This window comes from Candoia aspera, chromosome 1 (genome assembly GCF_035149785.1).
Source record: "Candoia aspera isolate rCanAsp1 chromosome 1, rCanAsp1.hap2, whole genome shotgun sequence".
Lineage (NCBI taxonomy): Eukaryota > Metazoa > Chordata > Lepidosauria > Squamata > Boidae > Candoia > Candoia aspera.
The window spans coordinates 252,113,784-252,137,798 of NC_086153.1; the positions used below are offsets into that span (position 1 = coordinate 252,113,784).

Genomic DNA, 24,015 nt, shown 5'->3' on the forward strand with positions numbered 1-24,015 from the left:
TTAAACAAATATATTTTCACAAGCCTGAGTACTTGGTAATGCCATGTTTATTAATGGCTTTGCTGTAGACTGTGTTGTTTTCAATGTCTCTCTTAATTCATCCAGTCTTTGTATAATATCTGCTTGCTCTTGTTCTGGTAACACCCCAAATCAATCAATCAGTGTTTCTTCTGGCACTTCCTCAGCAGACTCCCTAACTGTAGATAGCACCGTTTGTTGATTATTACTCTGCTTTCTCAGGGTCATTGCTGTTGGAGCAACTTTGTAATTATCTGTGTAGGAGCTACTGCAGTCAGGTTTTAAAGTGATATTACCCTCTTGAAGAGACTGATCCAGGAGTGGACTCACTTTCTCTGAGCTGAAGACACGTATTGGAAATATTGAAAAAGTGCTCAGGAAGGGCTTCATTCTAAAAAGCATGCTAGGAACTATAGGCTGCTTGAATATTAACAAGACTCAGGTACAGTCTCTTCTAGATGGCAGCCATTCAGCATGCACTAGGTCTATCAGAGAGAGCATTCACAATGGAGCAGCTGGCTCAGTGACAACATAGCCGCTCTTCTGTCGCCTCAACGCCCTCTATTCACTCTGTTCTCATAAATCTGCAAGGTAATCTGCTTGGTCTGTAAGTAATAATTACATTTATCTCCCCACTGCCCTTTTTCTAGATGTGAGTTAATTCCTTTACAGATATTCTTTCCTCTCCTTGTGCTTTCGGGAGTGGGGCCAGCTTTAATTTCTATACTAGCCCCTTGGTGTCTATCAGTGTAGGTGGTAGGTGTCCTAACTTAGAGCAAAGTACCACGCTGATACAGTGAGCTGGTCTCTAGTGTTTATTGAATGCTCTAGAAGACAGAATCCTGCCAAACTGAAAGAGCGTGAGAAACCCACACAGATAAACCCAAAACTCAAGGTGGGTCTGCTCTGAGTTTCTCTGAAGGACAGTTCAAAGCCTCTAAACTACGCATGGGTTTTCCCCGCTGGGTAGGGGCCCCCTCCTGCTCACCATCAGTACTCATGACAGTAGATGTCTTCCTGATTCCTTCTATTTTGTTTGGATGACTCTTAATAAACTTTGCAAAGGACTCCTTCAAGGAGTTGACCTTATTTGTAACTGTTGCTAGAAGTTCAAAAATTGAGATCACTGAGCTGTAAGCAGACATTGTCTAGATATTAAATCTGTTACATTCTCCCTTTTTAAGTTCGTAGCATCCCCATCCTGCATAAGCAGAGCAGCTGCCGAGCAAGCCGCTGTAGTCTGGGGAGGGGAGACATTTTCTGCAAGGGAGGAGGAAAGTTCTACGAGCTGTTGACTTTCTAATTCTGTCTGTAGGTCCTATTCCAGTGAGTTATATAAGTTAAATCTGTCCGAGCAAGAGTTACTTACTAGAACAATCGCTTTGTTTGTTGTAAAATCATCCATTTTCTGCTGCTTCAATGGCTTAGATGAAGTCTGTGCTGCAGACTATGCACACTTTCTCTTTTTTCTTTTCCCCATTCTTGAGTCCTGACTTGTGATGTTGATAAATTAAGACTGAAATGGATAGGTGGCCTCTCCAACGTAGAAGATTTGTAGAAATGGTTAAAAAATGTAGAGGGTAAAAATAGGATGTTACAAGATTAGATAATAAGACTAAAAATGGAGAGCGCCATATCCAGCTGCACGTTCATCACCATCTTCCATCAACTTGAGTTTATACATCTTAGCGGTTTCATGTTCATCATTTGTACACAATTCTATTTCAAATTCAGTCTTACAATTATATATGTATTATCCATTTTCAATTGTATTAAAATGCTGCTGCAAAATTTGATCTCTCGTTTCCTTCCTGCCAAAATGCACCAAAACATCCCTTGGGACATTTCTTGTTCTGGCGAATCTGCAATTTATTCTATAAACTTTATCAATCTCTGCCTCAGTATCCTCGTCTTCCCAATCCAAAAAGTCATGACATGTTCCAGTTTCAAACCACATCTCATTCCACATCCCCATAGCAACAATACGAGCCTGGCTCATATTACCTTTTCTTTTCTTTTGTAAAATCTACCAATTACCTGCACACTTTAGATGTAAACAGAAAGCATCCCCATGAAGGTCTGGTCCATTTGTCTAGCTTCATTCAAGTTTATACAAAAGCACTTTCACCAAAAATAAAAATAGTAAAAGTAAAATTAAAAAAAAATGTTACTATCCCCTTTGTCTGTTTCTTAAATCATATGTTGGTTAAGATTTTTGCCAAAAAATCTTGAATCTTTAAATCTTACAGTCTCTCTTTTTTTTAATTTTTGTAATCCAGAAGAAAGGTTACACTCACCAAGATGGGTCTTTATCTTGCTGCAAAGGAAATCTCTCTTTATCTGTAGATTAATTAAATCCGAAAGTGGCTAAGAAATGAGGATAGCTGGATTTCATGTCCATATAAGCTACATTGCAGTTGTGAGCAAAGATGGAAGCCCATGACTCCCCGCCGCTTAGCTTAGGAGCTGACTGCAAAAACGTAGTTCCTACAGCTCACTCCCAAGGAGTGGCTGTCTGGAGTACAGATGGGCTTATCTCACAATCTGTCCTTGATCTGGAGAGATTTCACAAGCCAGCATCTGCCCTCTGGCTGGCATTCTCAGCCGCAATGTTGTCCCCACTCCTTTGGAGATGTCTAATCCACCATTAATCCCCATTGGAAGTCATCAGCTACAGATCTGGCAACTGACATTTTCTTTAAAAATCTACATGTTGCTATAACTCTTGGCTGATGCCAAGTGTCTATAGGTAAAAGTAAGCATGCATGATTTCTCTTTCAAATTATGAAAGAGAACAGTTTTTAGAAGAAATTAGTATAATCAAATGCTAATGATATGCAATAGCTGCTTCATTAAAGGTCTATGACATCCATTTTCCTTTCCAGTTTAAAGGAAATAAATAAAAAACAATATGTGAACATAATTGTTAGTTAATTCAAGTTCAGAATAAAGGTGCATTTTACCATTCAAAATTGAGAGCAAACATTCTGAAGATTTCAGCTTTCTATGCTCAGAATACATTTTTTCCTTAATTGTTCTTCTCAGCTGGATAAATGAAGGACGTGCTTAACTGAGCAAAACAACAATTGTGCTGCCAATTTGTTCAGTCATGATTTACACATTTAGAAGTTGGTATTGTGAAGATATTGAAGGCAGAACATGAAATCTTTACTAATAGACTGCACTGAATTGTAGAACAAAAGGTGAACTGAGCAATCAAATAAAACAAAATAGTTAACTCTAAATAGAGTCAGTGTCTTGTTGTATTCCAGTGAAGTTATAGTTGAACTGAAAGTATTTTTATGTTTCAAGAGGAAGGGAGGTATTTTCCTATTCCTGAAACATTAGTAACAATAAATGAATTACTATGCTAGCAGAGAAAGAAAAGAGAAACATAATTATCTTATACATTTCAACAGAAATGTAAATATTCTGAGTTTCACACTGCATGCATTAGGAATCATTGCATATTATAACAAAATGGCTTTATGCATTTTTATGATGGATGTTTTTCAAAGACTCTTTGATGACAACATCTTGGACATGTTGCTAGACCTCTAGGGTCAGTGCTTCAGGGATTTCATTAATATTTATCTAAATACTTTCATTTTTCAAAACTGAGAAGCTCATTGATTTGAATCATGTTGCAAGTGCTGATTAATGCATGTTTAGTATAGATTTAGTAGGAACTCTCATTCAGGAAACAAACTATAATGAATTACCTGATTGCTTATACATTCCAAACATTTTTATTAACTCTTCTCTCCCTAGTGGGGATTTAGAGTAACATGAAAGTTTAACTGCATTGCCTAATGTTAATATCTACTCTAACTCATCTTTTATATTATAGCTAAGATAGAAACAAGTCAATAATATGAATAAGGAAAAGCTCCATTCACCATACTAACCTTTAAATTTTTATTTAAATATTAAAGATATTGATTGTTCATTAGCATAGTGAAGATAATAGGATGAGTTGTGAATGTATGTGACTCCCAAATCTCTTATGGGTGTTGAAGGTCCAAATCCAATGGCGCTTTGTCTTCAGCACCTCACGATCCATTGACCAAAAAGGGGGCAGTATGATATCTATCATTTTGCCTGCTTTTTAAGAGATTGCTAATCTGAGGAAATTTCCTTCTGCCTTCCCCCACACAACCCCCCAGGCACTCACAGAACACATGCTCTTTAAGCCTTTTAGGATGCAGTTAGATAGCTGCTTGGCTTTGCCTATCCCTGTCATGTATTTATCCCCCAAGTCCAGCTGTGCTGCCTCATCATGGTGGGGGTGGGCGATACTCCTGGGAAGAATGAGCAAAGAATGCTGGGAGTGTATGCCAAGAGTATATATTCTCAGCAGGGTCACCCAAGGTGTGAAGGTCATCCCAGCTGCCCAGCTAAAGCAAGCAGGCATCTATATTGGGCAGCAGTGATACAGGAAGATGCCAGGGGCAGACAATCACTTTAGTGACAATGGCAAAGGCATCAATTCATATGTGCAGGAGAAAGGAATGGTAAACCACTCCTGAATTTTTACCAAGAAAACCACATGGATAAAAAAATAAAAAATGTAAAATATAGTGCCAGGTTATGGCCCCTCAAATGGAGTGGCACTCAACATGCTACTGAGGAAGAGCTGAGGATCTTTTGGAGTACTAATGATGTTTATGATGTGGCTACATGAAAGTCTTTGGGATGTCTAGTTGCTAATGTTACCATACAGGGAAAGAAAATCCAAAGCTGCAAAGGTAGAATTAAAGTAGGAACATGGAATGTAAGAAGCATGAACACAGTAAGCCTCAACACACTGAAAGATTTAATGAAATGTCTACAAATTGACATCTTAGGCATCAATTTTTTTTTTTTGGAATAAATAGCAAAAGGGTGATTAAAACTTTGATTTTAGACAGTTACAAATGGACTAAGGGTCCAGATAAATTTGAAATATGATTTTTGAATTAATTATAAAGAATCCTTCCTGTGGGAAAATGCTTTTGTTTTGAACTTAAAAAAACATAGTAAGATATTAAAAATTGGACACTGGAGGGAACTAGAGGGAACTAAAGATTACAATTAAAGGAGAAGAATACAAACTCCACTTACAATTATAGAATGAAGCAAAAATATTCTAACATTGGACATATTGAAGGATATTTTTGAACAATGGACTCAGAAGTTAATTTTAATAGTGTCAACAGAGACATCTGCCTCTATGGAGAGACTGTGCAAAAGAAGTTATGGAAGAGAAACAAATTTTACCTGACAAAAATCAGGACTGAGCTGGAAGTGGATTTACAAATGACAGGCTACAAGAATGACATGGAAAAAGATGCTACGCTGGACATATAAAAGGAACTGGCTGATGTCTTAATAATTAAAAGGGATATACAAACAATAAACCAAGAGAGTGACCTGGATAATTTTCCTATATTGGATTTACAAAAGAGGCTTGTTAAAATTTTGAAGAATCTTGTGAGAAGGGACAAAGAAAAAATGAAAAGAAATCAAGTTCTAGGACATTGCTTGAATGGATTAAACATTAAGATCATTAGAAGTAAAAGGAAGGAATATAAAGTTGGTTTATTTGATCAAGGTTAAAATAGATAGGTTGTTATTTCTGGTAACCCTTAATGGACTTTTGCTGACTTTTGGACTGAAATGATGATGCTTTATGGATTTGGTTACAGATAAGGAATGAGATATGAGAAGAAGAGATCATTTTTTGTATTTTAAGAGGAGGTGATAAGTTGCTAAAATTGTTTATACTTATGATGAAGGTGGGAAATCACTTCTTTCTATATTTATTTTCTTTTCCTTTACTGTATTCTTTTCTTTCTTTTCTATTTCTCTATTTTTCCTCTTCTGCACCTTCTACTCTTTCTTTTTATTCTTCTCCCTTTTTCCAGTTTGTATTTATTTTTACTGTTGTAATTATAATACTTAATAAAATTACTATAAAATAAAAATAAAAAAGTGAAGATTAAAAAGGAAAGTTGTGGTTCATGGTGGAAACCTATTTACAATTTCTATTTTAACTTCAGCCTATTCAACTGCATTAATTTCTACATGTTATTTTTACAACAAATAGTTTGTAGAAAACTGCAGCTATCTGTGCTCAGAATTATTGGGCAAATGCATAGGGGGTTTGGCATCCTCCAGTATCCAGAAAATGATTATGCTTTTCTGGCATTTATTTTGTTTACTGAAAATTATGTGGATGTGCCTTTGGGTCGATCCTGACTCCTGGCAACAACACAGAGAAGTCTATGCAATTTTCTTGGCAACATTTTTGAAAGTGGTTTGCCCTTGCCTTGCTGAGAGAGAGTGACTAGCTGAAGGTCCCCCAGCTGGCTTTGTGCCTGAGATAAGACTAAAACTCATGGACATCACTGAACGCCTGGCCATTTGGGGGCCTTTTATTTTGGGGGGGGAAGGTTTGGAGTCAGTGGGTTTTAAAAAATAAAATAGGCCTCTTAAGCCTGATGATTAATATACTCTTTTGCTATTTAATTTATGTTTTAAAAAACACTCCAAAAATCATGGTGCCAAATGTTGTTTCACCCCTGAATTTTGGCATTTGAACTTGAGAGACTCTAGGGGTCACAAAAACGGGTGCAGGTGCCATGAGTTGCTTCCCATAATAGACAGAGGTTGCCCTCAAAAGACTACTAAATCAGGAGGCTAGTGATAGGCTTAGCTAACATGAATGGTTCTAGATTTGTAGCTTCATTCTGAAAACCTGCCCCAGGATTTGGGATGGTAACATTCTAAACCAAAATTAAACTTGGCAAATAAAGTTTCCTGCTGAGCCTAAGTGTGAGATATAATGGGAACAGCATGGAGGGTACTGTTAATTGCCTCAGCTGGACATGTGTTGATTAATTAAAGCTACTTTTGGAAATGTTCTTCCTTTTTCTGCTGAGGCTGTCAAGCTGCTCAGTTATTAAACCTCAGTGCCTCCCTCATGGTGTCCCTTAGGAATGGCCAGAGATGGGTTGCATAGTTTGGAATATGAAAACAGGTGTCTCAAGGTGGGGTTATTGTTAATAACAGCAGTGAACAGGGGGTTTCAGATTATTTTACTCATATTGTATTTTATTTATTTAATTTTGCATATGTCCTGAGTGGCAAGCAAAGAACTGTGGAAAACTTGAATAGCACTGCTGCTTCTCACAAGAGCTCAGATGCTGTGTGTGTGTGTGTGTGCATGCACATGCTTCAGAATCTTTTACAAACAGATGGGACAATTTTTCCAATTTAATTTTGACTATCAAAATTGTGTTTATAAATTCCTGCCTTCCCTCCCAGTTAGCAGATTAAAAGCGAAGATCAGAAGATATGTAACTGTTGGACTTCCGGTGGGGACATAGCAGACTGAACAGCTGTGCTCACAGGTTCCACAGGCAGAACTGACAATGCGGCAGTGTTTTGGGGCTCAGGCAGGTTTTTCCTGAAGCCCAGAAGTGGTTTTCCAGAATCATCTCATCTGTCCTCCGGATGGCTGCTTGCAACCAGAAGATCACAAACAGCATTGAGTGGTAAGAGCTAGCTGGGAACAGGGGCACAACTGGGGGGGGGGGAGGCAACCAGGGCATGTGCCCTGGGCACCATGCTGGTGGGGCGCCAAAATGAGTGCTGGGGGGCACCAAAATGAGTGCTGGGGGGCACCAAAATGAGTGCTGGGGGGCACCGAAATGAGCACTGAGGGGTGCCAAAATGGGTGTGGAATCCATGTTTGCCCCAGGTGACACAGACCCTAGTTGTGGGCCTGGCCAGAAGGCTGGGATGTCACCATTTTCCAAGCCATGCTGTACCCTACACTAAGGGACACTAAGACCGGCCACCCCATTCCTAAATCACCAATTCATATATATTTTTAAGTATGCATAAGAGAGGCTTTCTATAGCAAGGAGAAGCGGGGTCTCTTGGTGCTTATCGTTATTTTTGAGATTGCCTTTTAAAAATTCTTTTTAAGTTTTGGACTTTGTTTTCCCTCCAAATATTAAGGAGGATTAAGAGTAAATAATTTTCTCCCTGTTATTATTTTTGTACTAAATTTGAAGATATTAGCATTTTCCTACATGTTGAATTGGCTGTTTTGAAGTTTCAGTTTTCTGCTTCTACTTTCCCAGGGGAACTGTCTGCTTATCTCACTTTCACTTATGTAGACACTTTCCAGAATTCTTTCATATCTTCAACTTTCACTGGTTAAGCTCCTAGGGGTTGCCATAATCTACTGCATGAGAAATGGAGGATTTTAAACAGATTTTCTCTGACTTCCCCTGAGATTTTAAACAGATTCTTTCTGATTCCTACCAAATTTTTATGCAAGACATTCAGGACATTGTGAAAAATATGAGGTCTAAAATGTGTCATCTGGTTGGGGATGTTGTGGATGAAACTGAGGAATTTAACAGCCGAAGAAATGTCTCTTCTAAGAGTGAGATCGGGATTTCTGTTGAAATGCTGGATGAAGATTGGATAGTCGAGTTGGAGAAGGGAAAGAGCGAGTTGCAAGCCACAAGTGAAATTGATCTTCTGGTGGAACGCCATGGAAAAGAAGGGATTATTATGTATGGAAGGTCTTCTGAAGAGAAGTCAGAGTTTTTGAGGGGGGCAGTTGGGCTGTTCGATTTTGTCAAAAGAAAAGTTCGGTGCACATTGTGGGGATATGTAAATGCTCCAATCTGGATTAAGATGATTAAGGTATAATAAAAAATAAATGTCTATTTGGATGGTTTTGGGTTTAATATGATTAAGATTATTAAAATAGTTTTATTATCAAGTACAATGGCAGACAATTTATGTGCTTTTTAGTTTGATCTTTATTATAGGAGACATAAATATATAGAATAGTAGTAGGAAGGAAATAAGTAAATGTTATCTTGGGGGGGAAGTTGATTAGGATATATATATATCCATCCTAATCTGTTTTAAGATGTTCATCCTTCTTCTGTATGACCAGGAGGAACAAAACAACATAAATATAGGGCTGCTTTTTTTCTGATTGTGTTTAGAGTAGTTACATAGCTGCTTCTTTGTTTTTTTTAATAAGAATTTTATTAGGTTTCGAACAAAGATAAAAGCTACAGAAAAACAAAAAAAAAACTACAAAGAAAAAAAGACAAAACTAAAAAATTGTAGAAACAGAAGAATTTTTTTTTCAAAGTTATAAAAAGAGGTGACTTCTGACTTTTAACAGCAAGGATATACATTATATATATTTTAATATAAGGGGAGGGAGCAACTGTATTTAGTAATTTTTACAATGTGCCAATGGAATGATTTATAGAAATAATGTGATTTTGGTTTAATATAGAGTAAGGGATTGATTATAGAAATTTTTGTTTATGTAATTTATATGATTATAAATTGATATAAATTATATTGATTATATGAAATTTTTGTAGAGCTATGTAACTACTCTAAACACAATCAGAAAAAAAGCAGCCCTATATTTATGTTGTTTTGTTCCTCTTGGTCATACAGAAGAAGAACTGGATGGATATCTTAAAACAGATTATTGTTAAATTTTGGAAATATGAAATTAGAGTGGCAAAAGAAAGAGATGATGATACTGTTTGTTACTGCCTTAAGATTAATAATAGTTAAAAAATGGAAAGTGGCTTATGAGTATGAGCTTGAAGATTGGTTTAAAGAAGTATGGAATGTTGCTATTAATGATAAATTGACATGTGAACTAAAATATAAAAAAGGTTTGGTGAAAAGGAACAATTTTGATGTTATATGGGGTGAATTTCTGGAATATATTTTTGTTAAAGGAAAGGGAGTAAAACCAGATCAATATATATTATCTTTTTGGAGAAGCGGGCTTATTAAGAATTATTAATAATAAAAATGTGTAATAATAAAAAGTAAAGAGATAAGGTGGGTTATAGGTCCCACAGGTGATGGGTGCACATAGAGGTTAAGTTATAAAGTTAAATGTGTTATGTTTTGGTTTTTTGACTGAATTATTTTATGTTTTTTTTTTTGTTATTATTGGTTGTGTGTTTTGTAATCTGTATTTTAAATAATAAAAATTAAAAAAAACAGATTTGGTGTGAAAGAGTGTGTGTTTAAATCTTTTCAATGTCATTTTAATTAAATGATTTAAACATCATAACTCTAAAGTTTATTACATGGAAATCATGGCCTTTTTGCAAATATAATGATTATAAGTTTTCTTTATCTCCCTCTTCCCAAAAGGAACAGGTTGTATTATGCAATATAATGCAAAAATCTGTCTCGATTCTCACCTTTCACTCATGGCTGGTTCCAATGCCAGACACCATTAATGTGGGAATGTGCCTATTCTATGTTCAAACGTAAGTCATCACCAGTTTTGCCTAAAGCAAACCTGGAAGTTGATCCTACAGTGAAATGCTTCAAGGGAAGCCAGTCTGTACAGCCTTTCATCTACTATTTGATGAACGCCTACCCCAGTGTCCAACCAGACTCACACAAGAAGCTTATGGATATCTGATTTATTACTGGATAGTATGCAAGTTCAAGAGCAAAGCTGAGAATGGCAAAAGCGTGGGTCTTTCAAACACTTAAAGCTTAGACAGTTCCAATCCCTCCCCCCAGATTCAGTAAGAGTCCACTCCCTGCAGCCTGCAGGTGTTCCTAATGGTTCCTGCCAGTCTTCAGGAAAGTCTCCTTGAACTGGTGAGATAACCCAAATAGACATTCCAAAGCCTGTACATCAGTGCCTGGTACAAAGAACAAGAGCAGCCCCCTCCCGAACAATAACACGTGTCAGCACCAACATGGCATGGGAACTGGTTACGATGTTCACAGGAACATTGGAACAGGAACCATGACATACTATGGGAAGACTGTTTGCTCATAGAGATGTCCAAGTGTTTTATTGTGTTCAAGTGTGGCTTGCAGAATTGCCTATGTGCACACATATGTCAATGCTTCTGTGTGCGTCTGTGCATGCCTGCCCACTGGTAGATAATTATGGGATGGAATCATCATGCATTTTGTCATCTCGGATCAGCTTGTATGAAAAAAGTAAAATCCTATGTGCTCCTCCTTAGCAGATTAATTGCTAATAGGACCATAACTTTGCTACAATTTGAAGAAAGAAATGTTAGGAATGACAGGATTAACACCTTTGTTAGATGGATGGCAAGTCTAATAACAGTCAATGCTTAACCTTTTAAACAACACATAAAATATAGCCATGTCAGGCACCAAGGACATATTTTCATTCTCAGAAAATACTGAAATTTCAAAGATAACAACTAGAATCATTATCATTTGGAATTCATTGCATTGTGAAAATATTTCCTTATTCCTAATAGTGGTACCTTAAAACTGAAAGATTAGGGTATGAAACTTTTATAACAACTGTGGTTTAATTTTATGATGATTGGAGGCTACAACTGGGGGTGAAAATGTATCCCAATCCCTGCATAATTACTATGTGGTAATATATTGCTGGATATACAAGCAAATACATGCACACACACACACACACACACACACACACACACATTTGACATCATTCTATTTTATGCAATATGATGTTTTAGCAAATCAGTTTCCTGGTGCATGTTAGGAGATTATGCTTAAGAATTTATCCACAATCATTAGTCAATAGAATTAGCAAATTATCCTTGCCACAACTAGTCTGGTACATTATGCATAATAATGTGCTAATTTTATTTTATCCTGAGGCAATATTGTAATCATTGATAAATCATAGTTTAATTAACTAAGGGAAAATGGAGAATTTAAATAGAAAAATAGCTCTAGCTTATAAAAATTCCATTTCTTAGACAATGAAGCATCATATACTGAAATAAATTACCCCAAATGATTTCAAAGTCTGAAGAACCTAAATTTCCAGGTAGGTTGATCTATTGCACTTGGGGCATAAATTCTTAACATATGCAAAACTTTGAAGGTATGTTTTATTTCAACAATGCTTTGAGCAAAGGAATCTTTCAGAGTTGATTCACAAAGCAACGTGATCCTCCTGCTTCTAAAAAGCTGTCATGCTGCTTCTCTTTTGATTCTGAAGCCTCTTCTGGCACTTGGCAGTTCCTTAATAGCCACAGGTTATGATGACTATTCTAGCAGAGCATCATGACCTCAGTGAAACCAACTGCATCCTTACAAGGAAGCAGACAGTGAAGCCTCTATGGCACAGAGTGCCCAGGAAGCACAGCTACTTTGAATAGGCCTAGCATGGAGAGAGAGAAGACATTACATCTGGAAATGGGATGGTGAATGTCTTGTTGTGAAGCAGGAGCAAGCAACTTTTTCTAGCCAAGGCCTGTGCTTTGTCTTTGAGTGCCAAATTGAGGTCTGCATTTAAAAAAAAAAGAAATCAGGAGTGGGGCCAGAAGAAATAATTGAAGCTTCACTATTGTATAGAGAAGATTACTATTCCATCCTGAATCTGATAATTCCCTCTTCCTGCCACATTAAAAATGCAATTTAAAAACAACCTTGGGGGATCTCTGAGGGCATTCACCAATGCCTTCAGGGAACACCTGCTCTTATGGGCCCTCCACAGACACACTTCAAATGAGGGCATTGATTCTCTGTAGACCTCTAGCAGGATAGATACAAGCCTTTGCCATCCATGTCAAGATCAAGCCAATGAATATTTAAGGAAAGAGCACAGAATTTTTTTTAAAACTTCTTGACAAGGACCAAACAGTAAGCACAACTGTATCATCTACCAGTCCCTGTTTTGGAGATTCTGCTCTTTTAGTCTTTTTCTCTCTCATTCTCACCAAGTCTTGGGGAACAATTGTCCTGAATGGAAACTTTAATGGGATAATTCTAGAGCAGTGTTTCTCAACTTTGGCAGCTTTCAGATGTGTTGACTTCAACTCCAAGAATTCCCCAGTCAGCATGGCTAGCTGAGGAAATCTGGGAGTTGGTCCACATATCTGAAAACTGCCAAGGTTGAGAAACACTGTTCTAGAGAGATATCAGAAGCTGCTAGCAAGACACAGGTTTCCCCATTCACATCCCATCTGTGTCTATAGTCACTTGTGTATTATCGCAAACAAATGGCTTGATAAGAGTTTATTCAGATTTTGCCATGATACCCCTGGGGCAAAATCAGAAAGCAAATTTTGTTCAAGCATATTGAGCCCATTCAGGATACACAACTGTGGTTCTGAAATCAGCTGCAAATGAAAACTGCAGGGAACTGAAATTTTTATGAGCAAATCCAGTTCTTAAAAAACAATATACAGTTGTGCTCCAGCAATTGTATGCAATTTGAACAACTGAATTTTGTATCTTTTATTGTCTTCAATTAGATGAAATTTAATTCAACAGTAATTCTACAAACATCGTGGGCATTTTAGAAGTACAAATTAACATGCTTAATTATTATTAATTATTATTAACTTTAATTGGTACTGATGTGCATAATATTTTTGAGAAGTACATATTATTATTTTTAAAGGATTCACTGATGAAACAGAGTAAATAATGCCAGAGAAATTGAATGTGAAAATATGTGTGAGTTTTCAAATCCTATCTTACAAAGATGCAGGAATGACATCCTTGAAAAAGACAATTTTCACAGATCCACAGTATGGACAGAACAATTTGCAAAGAAGTGCTATGCAGTCTAAGCAAAACCATGAGAGACAGCATGAAATACCAAAGAACATACACTGTAGGCTTGACCAAATCACACATTGCCTTGAAATGTTGAAGGTGTTGACAAAAATGTGTTATAAATGCCTATTTTGAAAAGAATTTTGAACAAAAGAGTCAGTCAAGCAACTCCAGAGAGAGGAGAGAAAGAATGTGCAGTATAGTGTAAAGCAATATATATTATGATAAAAGAAGCAGATAAAAATGTTCTGAAGGCAGGGCACAAAGGTTCAACCAAGCAAACATTCTAGGCTGGAGAAAATCCTCAAATAAAACCATACTGTATCCTATATAGCCTTATACTCTAGAAAGTTTGCATATTATTTTAAAAGAAGGAAACTTTCATAGAAAGTGAAATTTAGAGGGAAAGGTAGAGTTCAAAAGCAAGACAAATGACTGACATGTATTAATTACTATTCTCATGTAAGTTACTGACCCTGAATTATGGAGATCAGGTTCTCCTGGAGGGAGCCTCAGTTAACTAGGTTCTAGGTTCCAGTTGTGGTGGAGCAGACATAGAACTTAGGGAGGCAAGAAGAATCTTGATAGATGCAGCTAGTAGTACATTCAGTTGAATCTAGGGCACTACTTCTTTGGAGTTGTGGGGGAAAAGGTATCACCACTCAGTATTGTTGCCTTGTTGTTATGAGAAATTGTCATATTTTAACAACCTGCTTGCATTGTTTAAATGAAAGGTGTCATGTCACATATTAATACTAGGAACTGCAGCTTTCTAAGAAACAGGAGAGTCCTATTTCTGTGGAGTCCTTGGTGCTGTCTGAGCTTGGTTGTTTGCTTGGAGACATTTCATTACCTGACTAAGTAACACCATCAGGGCAAGTGAGTGTGGGTTTGCTCCCTGTTTATATGCAGTAGCTTGCCCTGCCAGTGTTGGTTCTGGTCTTTTTTTTTCCTTGCTCCCCTCCAGCAGCCAACACCCAGATAAGCAGGGATTAACACCAGGCAAACAATCAAGTAGAAAACAATACCTAATCAAGGGACTACCAAGGAGAAAACCATGCCCTAACCAACACTGGCAGGGTGAGCTACTGCATATAAACAAGGAACAAACCTCACACTCACTCACACTGATGATGTTACTTAGTCAGATAATGAAATAACTCCAAGCAAACAACCAAGCTCAGTGAGCACCAAGGACTCCACATTTCAACCCCGAGCTACATATATTCTCTTCTATCAGAGTCCTATTTCTTCTCATAACTAGAGTTCCCAAGACAGCCCTGATTAAACTAGCTTAATTTTTCATTTTCTATCAAATTAAATTGGGCTTACTTCTAAGCAAGCAGGAACTGTATTAGCTACTAGATATACCCCGGTCTTTAGGAAAAGATCAACATAATGGGAAATACATTTCTAAATGTATTGCTGGAACAATAATACCTAACCCAGTACCCTCCCATAATGTGGTCTCCCCTAAATATTATTAGAAAGAAACATGGAAAGAGGCAAAGAAGATTCATTTATCAACACATTTTTATCTAAGAAAGAGAGACACTTTTGTGGCAGGCATGATGTTTACAGCATTCTGTCAGAGGGCAATGACAGAAAAATCTTCTGGGAGGCTGGCTCCCTTCTCTACTTACACGTTTAGTGGTTGCCAGGCAGGCCACTGTGCTTTCGCTTTGATGACAGTCAAAACCTCATCACTCTGCAAGAGAGAAGCAATGCACATCAATAAAGATAACGATGTTTGGACAGTATTATGGTGAATAATACTCTGCAGTGATTTGTAACTGGCAGAAAAGGCACTTGATTTCAAATGTTTCCTCATAATTTCCATGTAGGCAAATACAGCTCATGCCTTTTCCGTTTGAGGAAGTGAACTTCATCTTTGGTATGACACCAACCAATGGTTCTGACATAAGGTTTGTTACTTGCCAAGTTGTGTTTTTAATTAATCCTGTGATGTGCAAATGCACATAGGGAGGTTACACTGGAATTGGTTTCCTATGGTAATTTCCCCAAGGATTATTTCACAGTGAGCAGAATCTGAATCTCCCACTGAGAAAATGTTTACCATGGCAATAAAACGCATGGCAGTGCATTTGCAATCTGTAAATGTATTTCGTAAGACTGTATTTTGGGAGACAGCAATAAGGCTTTGGAGGCCACACACTGTGCGCTCTGCTTTAAAGGTAGCAATTTTTTCAAGCGTCAGGCATCCTTGCATAATCTTGCATTTTGGCACAGGTTTTGGTTTTTTCCACTATAAGTGGGAAAAAAAAATACGGACATCTCATATCTAACAGCTCCTCTCCCTAACATATTATACAATATTGATCTGCTTCCCCCAAATCGCAAGAGATTTGGTGAACTTAGCTATTTTCTGTATTTAATCTGGGGGACTGGCAAAAACCATCTACTGGTACCACAGGACTTTGGAGTTTCTAGGGTGCCATATTGCTGACTGCTAATCAGCCTACAACTTTCAAGAGTTAGCCAAGGAAAGAGACAAAATATAATCTATGCAGCATATGAAGGCAACAGAACATCATAGGTATGGGCATTTCCTACTGCCTAATTCCCATGCCTCCAATATTGATGCCATGAAGATCATGACGACGTACCCTATAGGTTAATTCTGGTATTCTCTTTAAGGCTGGAATAAAATTGAAAGCTGTATATTATTGTAATGTTGTGAACATGCTTCTTTTCCTAAACAACATAGTTTTCCTCACAAATATATCATCTTCATGGTTCCTCTGTAAAGGTCTCCGTAGTTTTTATCTACTCAGTAATATTTTCAGCTTTTTAGCTTTTCTAGAGATGGGAGATAAATGAGTTTAGTTTGAAGTTACATGTGACCTTTCACTAATTCATATTTTTTAACCAAGACACAACCAAAACTCAGTCGTGCTTCCAAATCTATACTTCCCCAAATTTTAGAGTGCAGTTTTGTGTTGCACAAAAATGCATATGTTGTGATACATACATACATATTGGTGAAAATGATGCTCAGAAGAAGTTGTATTAGGAGAGATTACCTGCAAAAATGTATACTTTAGGGAAAAAAGCATATTAGGAAAAATTCATATAAAAATCTTGCTCATACCCAAATGTTTCTTCTTATATTAAAAAAAAAAAACCCAACAGCCCACAAACTGATGCATTATTGGCTGAAATCATATTAGCATTGATAAAAAGGGAAACTGGGTGTTTGAAATTGATCAGTTAATCTATCTGCCAAATTAATTTTTTTAAATTAATTTTGATTGCCACCTAGAGAGGCAACTGAGTAGCATTCTCAGAAAGACACAATAGTTGTAGGGAAAGGTCTCCTAGTTAAGTGGTAACTGCCTGAACACCTTGTTCAATGATTCAACGTAAGAGCAACATTATGGAAAGCAACAGTAGGGGGAAAAAGTGCCATTTGGCAAGGATTGGTTTGAAATGTTCTTCATGTAGACAACGTGACATACATTTATTTAATAACATTTTTAGAGCCACCACAGGACTTCCTTATGTACCAGTACAGAAACAAGGACAATGTTCTGTTGCTTCTTGCATACCGCAGATCTGAGCACATTAGAGAATTTGGAGTAAATGCTGCATTAAATCTATTAGCTACCCATGAGAAAAGATACATATATTCTTTTTTTTTTCTGGTGGACACACTCAAGTAGAGATTCATTCCATTCCCACCACGTCTTTTTGATGCTCAGCTGCCATTGTCATATTAGCATATAGTGCAGTGTAACCAGAACACTTTATAGTATGCAGAGACCAGTTTGTCCTCTATTTCTGCACAGGGAAGTGTCAGGGACACTGTCTAATTATCAGAAGGCTGTTCTTTCATTTATTTATTTATCTAATTTATCCCCGCCCATCTCCTCCCATCAGAGGCCTCTGTTCTTTTGCTCTGACTACAATGTCAGCAACACTTGTTGAGCTTTAAGCTTTTAATGGAGGAGGCCCCAGCCACCCAGAAGTCATTCCACATCTCCTTTGGGACCCCTGAACAAGCATGAGGTTGGAGCATCCCACATGAAAGATACCAAGGTATATATTTCAAAAGTGTGTATGTGCGTTTGGGTATGTATGAAGGAGAGAGGGAGAAAAGCAAAAAATCTAGATAGCTTTATTTTAAGGCTTTATGGAAACAATCTAATGTGTGCCAATACTATCACTAATATTTTTGCCAGTAGAACCAGGAGCCTTATGAAAGATTCTTGCTATTTACAAGAGATTGTTGTTAAGAAAGCATAATAAATAAGAGTCATATAGCTGCTTCTCTTAACTGTAAAAACAGAGAGCAATTTTACCCCTGCTCCTTCCCAAATCCCTGTATCAGCAATTCTGAGATTATATGTAGCGTAAAAAAGCTCAAACAAAACCACCAGACAGGTTTTAGCACAGGTCCAGTGAACTGAAACATAACACATATTTCTAAGAGCTCTCTTCTCTCCCAGAAGTCTTTTGCAATAAATTGTTGAGGGGAATATGATGTTCACAACCTACTCCCAAGATTTCCAACAAAACAAAACAAAACAAAACAAAACAAAACAAAACAAAACAAAACAAAACAAAACAAAACAAAACAAAACAAAACAAAACAAAACAAAACAAAACAAAACAAAACAAAACAAAACTTTTCCTTAATTAGATGAAAACCCACACCATCCATTACATGTAACTGGCAGCTCCATTTTTGCTGCCCTTTCAGGTGAGTCACATTCTTGACCAAAATGACTCCAATACACTCTAATCCTCATATGCTCCAGTTCAGGGAAATCCATCTCTACAACTTTGCTTTTGTCATTCATTCCCCAAGGAATGCTATGGAAGAGGTGGAAGAGAGGGTAAAATGGGCAGCACTGGTGGCTCAGGAAGCTTCCTCAGTTCTGTCTGGTATTCAGATTTGTACTGTATGCTCTGGGTTGTCTGCCTCAAATAATTAACTTTAATGAAAATATAGTGTCTGTACTTTGAAGAATCCTGTAAGAATCCCATCAGTTTCTACTGCTGGGCATCATAACCAGACAGGAAGAGGGTTGTGCCTAAACTAGTCATAAATTCACAGGCAAAGCAAGGTTTTACACTGACATGTTAGAAATTAGAAACCCACCTGCTGTGAGTGGGAGAGCACCAGATTATTTCAAATTAATGCACAATTCAGATGCTTACAATTTGCAAAACAAACACATGTAAAGCTAGTTATTCTACTAACTTTACATAAGTTAGATTTCCCCTACACAACTGTATTTATATGACAATGATTTTCTCAGGCAGGTTGGAGATGCTCTTATAACCTGACATTTTGAAAATAGTGGCACTTGAGAAAACTATCCTTCATCATAATGGGTGATTATAGATATGTTTGGGCAGAAATCAATATTTATACGGTGATATATATTTCTTCAGCAACTGAACTACTGTTATGGCAACTCAATCATTCAGAATGTATACTTTTTGCATTTTTAAAAATCCTGTAAATGAGGAGCCCTTTTTTTCTCTCATCAGATACTACTTACATTAATTTTTCATCTCATCAAAGCCCACACAGAAGTCTACTTCTGACTTTTATAGGAGGTGCAAAAACTTTAAGGTTTGCCCAGCAAGTACGAATCATTCAAGAGAGATAAAAACACAACATATGACAAGCATATAAGGCATCTTTAAGTGACTTTGATTGAGTCTGTCTGTAGGACGAATTATATTAAACAAGCCTTTGGCTCCAAGCTGTTGATGATAAGCAGCAGGTCTGTTTGTACTATGACAACATTCATCCATAATCTAGATTTGGATGAATGATCAAACCTGGCATGTATTACTGAAACTTCACTGGGTGAAAGAGGTACCATTCCCCTCTTGAAGTTCTGCCATTCCAACGTTCAGATCCTTCAAAAGATCCTCCTCAACTCCAAAGACAGGGAGGAGGAGGAGGAGAACAATAATTATAAGAGAAACCATGTGCCATGTTCACTGATTCAATGTAGTTTATACATCGTAACGTTTCACATGCCATGGCGCTGACGTGCATTTCTGTTTGGGAGGGAGCTGCTGTGAGACCTTGTACCAAGCTCTGCATGTGAAATCAGTACAATGGAATGTGTTTGGGGTATGTTATCTGTTCAAGGCCTTTTCCCGCAGACCATCAGAAACCGTTAGGAGCACCTGGGATTGTGAACTTGAGAAGATTCTACGGGGGGAGGGATTTCATTTGCATCGAGGGTTTTTAGTTTGAATTTGGTGCGCTTTCATCATTCTCAGCTTTCTCTGTGATCCTGTCATGAGTACTGATGGCGAGCAGGAGGGGGCCTCTATCCAGGGTGGAAAACGCATGTGTAGTACTGAGGAATTAAGCAGCCATTCAAAGAGACACAGATCAGACCTGCCTTAACTTTTGGGGTTTATCTGTCTGGGTTTTTCCCACGCTTCTTCAGTTTGTTAGGATTATGTAGCAGTAATAAACACTAGAGACCTACTCCTCGTCTCAGCATGATTTCTGACTGTTAGGACAGATCCTGCATACTATTCCTTAATAAATCAGATATTTTTGAATTCCTGCTCATGAGTCTGATGGTGTTTTAGAACAGGCTACCATTACATAAAGCTGAGAATCCCAAAGTTGTACCGTTAGCTCCTACCAAGATCAGTCTCTTGTGAGGGAAAATAGTTAACGATGGCTGAGTCAAAATCCACAACCGGGGGACTCGAGGAGACAGCTAGCTTGATGTCCAAGTCTGTCCTAACAGTCAGGAATCACACTGAGTGTGGGAAAAACCCAGACAGATAAACCCCAAAAGTTAAGGCGGGTCTGATCTATGTCTCTTTGAATGGCTGCTTAATTCCTCAGTACTACGCATGCGTTTTCCCCCCTGGATAGAGGCCCCCTCCTGCTCGCCATCAGTACTCATGACAGAGTCGATGGTCAAGAGCGGAGAGCTGGATCTCACCCCAGAACCTTCAGAATCCCGAGACCTGTCAAGGGAGGAATCGAGTTCCAATTCTGATGCAGAGGAATGTGGCAATGGGGAAGAGCCAAAGTCACCAGCACCCAGCGAATTGCTCGCAGAGTTGATCACCTTGGATGAAGTGGGGGAACCCCAACCAGGGACGTCGGGGACGTCCTGGAAGTATCGGTTCCTGCTAACCCCAGACAAAGAATCTACTACGGTGTCAACTGAGAGGAAACTGGGCACATGAAGGAGAAGGGACTCTCAAACCCCTGAGAGACTAAGAGTGGTGGAAGCCAAAATAGAATCGATGGAGTACATGTTGAGAAACCTGTCTTTGTCACTGGAGGGGCAAGGGAGGTGCGGAGGAGATCCCAGCTTCCTGCAACCATCCCCCATCCTCCCATCCAGACCGCCGGTGGAGCGGGGCCAGAGACAGCTCTGGGATGAATCTCCACCCCGCAGAGCCTGGCCATCAGTATCCCCACCCCAAAAAGGAAAAGCTACTGTAACCTGGGGCCCAACCACTCAAGTGACTGCTGGTTCCACTCCAACCATAGGTGGAGTGAGAGACTTTTCTGTCAAGTTTGATGGGGAGCCAACAAAGTTATCTTTCTTTTTAACTAATGCTTTAGTTAACTCTTTGCTAAGAGTTATATGAGGCAGTTTGGGGCATGCTTCCCTTCCGAAGAGGCTAAAATAACTGCCATTGCCACCAAATTGAATGGTCGAGCGGCTGACTGGTATGTTCAATTAAGTGATGCTGACTCCCCTGCCCTTGATTATTTCGATGATTTCATGTGGGCGTTAAAGCTGCATTTCAAAGATCCTCTGGCCAAGGCAAGAGCTAAGAAGGCGCTGAAGGATCTCACCCAGGGCCAAATGTCAGTAGCTGATTATGCCCTAGAGTTTAAAGCTCTGGCTGGGAAAATCACTGACTGGTCTGAGTCCACTCTAATAGAGTGTTTTAAAGAGGGACTCAACTGGGACATCCTGCACTGGGCGTTGTGTAGAGACGATCCCGAGTCATTGTACGACTGGATCTGTCTGGCAGGCAAGGCTGAGCATGCTCAGCATACCTTCATGCAAACTAGAAAATCTGAAAAACCACCCGCCACCATGAGGGGACACCAAAGTGCTGCGACTGCTGCCTGGCCAACCGATAGAGCCTGGGATGAGGAGAAAGATCGACGCTACGCAAGGGGTCAGTGTCTCCGATGTGGAAAGGAGGGCCATCGAGCAGCTGATTGCCCAAAAGCCAAGGCTGGAGATCAAGTGGGGAAGCCACCAGCCAAATCGCCCCCCCCTTGCGGCGAATGACAGCAGCCAAAGGGACAGTCAACGCTGAAGAAGTAATCTACTCCTCGGGAGAGGCTGAAGACGACTCTAAGGAGCCAGCGGGAAACGCCAGTCACCTGCCATGAAGCGCCCCAGCAGGCAGGTGGAAGAGGATGGGCACAAAGATGCTATGCTGAGTGCTGACTGTCCCACTTTAGCGGTAAAAGTGAAATTGGGTTCCCGCACAAAAACTACAGAGCTATGGGCTTTAGTTGACTCTGGGTGTTCCAGGTGTTTAATTCACCCCAATCTGGTTGCTGCTTTGGACCTGCCTAGTTTCCCCCTCCAGCAGCCTTTGATCTTCACACAGTTGGATGGTTCAATGGGGGGGGGCAGCAACCCATTTCACTGGAACTGTGGCAATGCAAATGGGCAGCCACTGTGAGACTTTGAAATTCGTTGTAGCACCTGTTGGCAATCCCTTGGTAATCCTGGGGATCCCATGGTTGACCTATCGAAGCCCCTATATAAACTGGGAGCATAGAACTATGACTTTTACAGATGGATTTTACCAAGCTCCTACAGCGGAGATAGTTGCACGTGCAGGGGTTGGAAGGGCAGCGATCGCCACGCTGCACCCTGACTTGCCACATTTAGAAGGCTTGCCTGCTCAATACCAAGAATTTGCTGACATATTTGGGGAGATGGAGGCAGATCAGTTACCCCCCCCACCGAAAAACTGACTGCACAATAGAGTTGGTCCCCAATGCTCAATTGCACAAGCCAAAAATTTACCCGATGACTCAGAAGGAACTCGAGGCATTATGGGACTTCATTGACAAAAATCTGTCAAGGGGGTTTATTGAACCTGCTAATTCCTCAGTTGGAGCCCCTGTGTTATTCTGGGAAAAGAAGGATGGCACGCTTCGACTCTGTACGGACTATCGTGGGTTAAATTCCATCTCTATTGTCAACAAGTACCCTCTACCCCTCATGAAGGACATGTTAGCTCATTTGTCAAAGGGCAAGATTTTCTCAAAGCTCGATCTTCGCAAAGCCTACTTCCGCATTCTCATAAAAGCTAGGGATGAGTGGAAAACTGCTTTTAATTGCCCACTGGGATCGTTTCAATACAAAGTCCTCCCTTTTGTGTTGGCAGGGGCGCCTGGGGTCTTCATTCAATTGATTAATGAAGTATTACATGATTATTTGTTTAAAGGGGTTCTGGTTTATTTAGATGATGTTCTCATTTATAGTGAAACTGAGGAGGAACACAAACTAGGTTTTAGTAATTTCTATCGGCAATTTATCCAGGGGTTCGCTGAGATTGCTCTGTTCCTCACTGATTTACTCCATACCAAGGGCTTGCGGGAGACATGCAAAGTAAAACACCCTGGGGCTGTGCTGAATTGGACGCCTGAATGCCAGGCAGCATTTGAACAGTTGAAAACCCTTTTCACTGCTGAGCCTATTCTACAGCACCCTGATCCTGAACGCCCCTTTGTGGTCCAAGTTGATGCTCCTGACTCCTCCATTGGGGCTATTTTGTTACAAAGGGATTCAGAAAATTGCTTAAAACCCTGCGCTTATCTATCCAGGAAATTTTCTGAAACAGAACGCCATTGGCATGTTTGGGAAAAGGAGGTGTTTGCTGTAAAAGCAGCTTTAGAAACTTGGCGCCATCTACTTGAAAGCGCTAAATGTCCTTTCAAGGTTTGGACCGATCACAGGAATTTGGAAGCCCTCCGCACCCCATGACGTCTTAGCCCTAAACAGATTCGCTGGGCTCAGTTTTTTAGTCGCTTTAACTTCCAGTTAAAATTTATCCCAGGAAAGAAAAACTTTCTGGCCAATGCCTTGTCACGTTTACCTCAGGACCTTGACCAGGTGACAGATGTGGTTGGGACTGTTCTCACTGAACCATAACTGGGCCTGGCTGCTGTCACTCGGAGCCAGACCCGTGCGCAGGCAACCCCGCCCCCAGCCCAGTCTGGGAAGCGGAAAGTGCAAATTCCTTGTCTGTTACAGAAGGATTTTCTCCAGGCACTGAAATATGACACTTGGTTGCTAGCTAATAGAGACAATGTTTCTTTTGAAAACAGTCTGGTGTGGGTGGAACACTGCCTTTATGTGCCTGAAACTTTAAGAGCTGATGTTTTCC

At 39.2% G+C, this 24,015-nt stretch overlaps 1 protein-coding gene across 1 annotated transcript in view; it reads right to left on the bottom strand.

The window, feature by feature from the left end:
* The window catches only part of SPON1 (spondin 1), a 343,853-nt gene that overhangs the window by 57,702 nt on the left and 262,136 nt on the right, over positions 1-24,015 (bottom strand). The window contains exon 7 of the mRNA XM_063289510.1: positions 15,264-15,328. Coding sequence (XP_063145580.1) covers positions 15,264-15,328 — 65 coding nt within the window. The remainder of the gene's footprint in view (positions 1-15,263; positions 15,329-24,015) is intronic.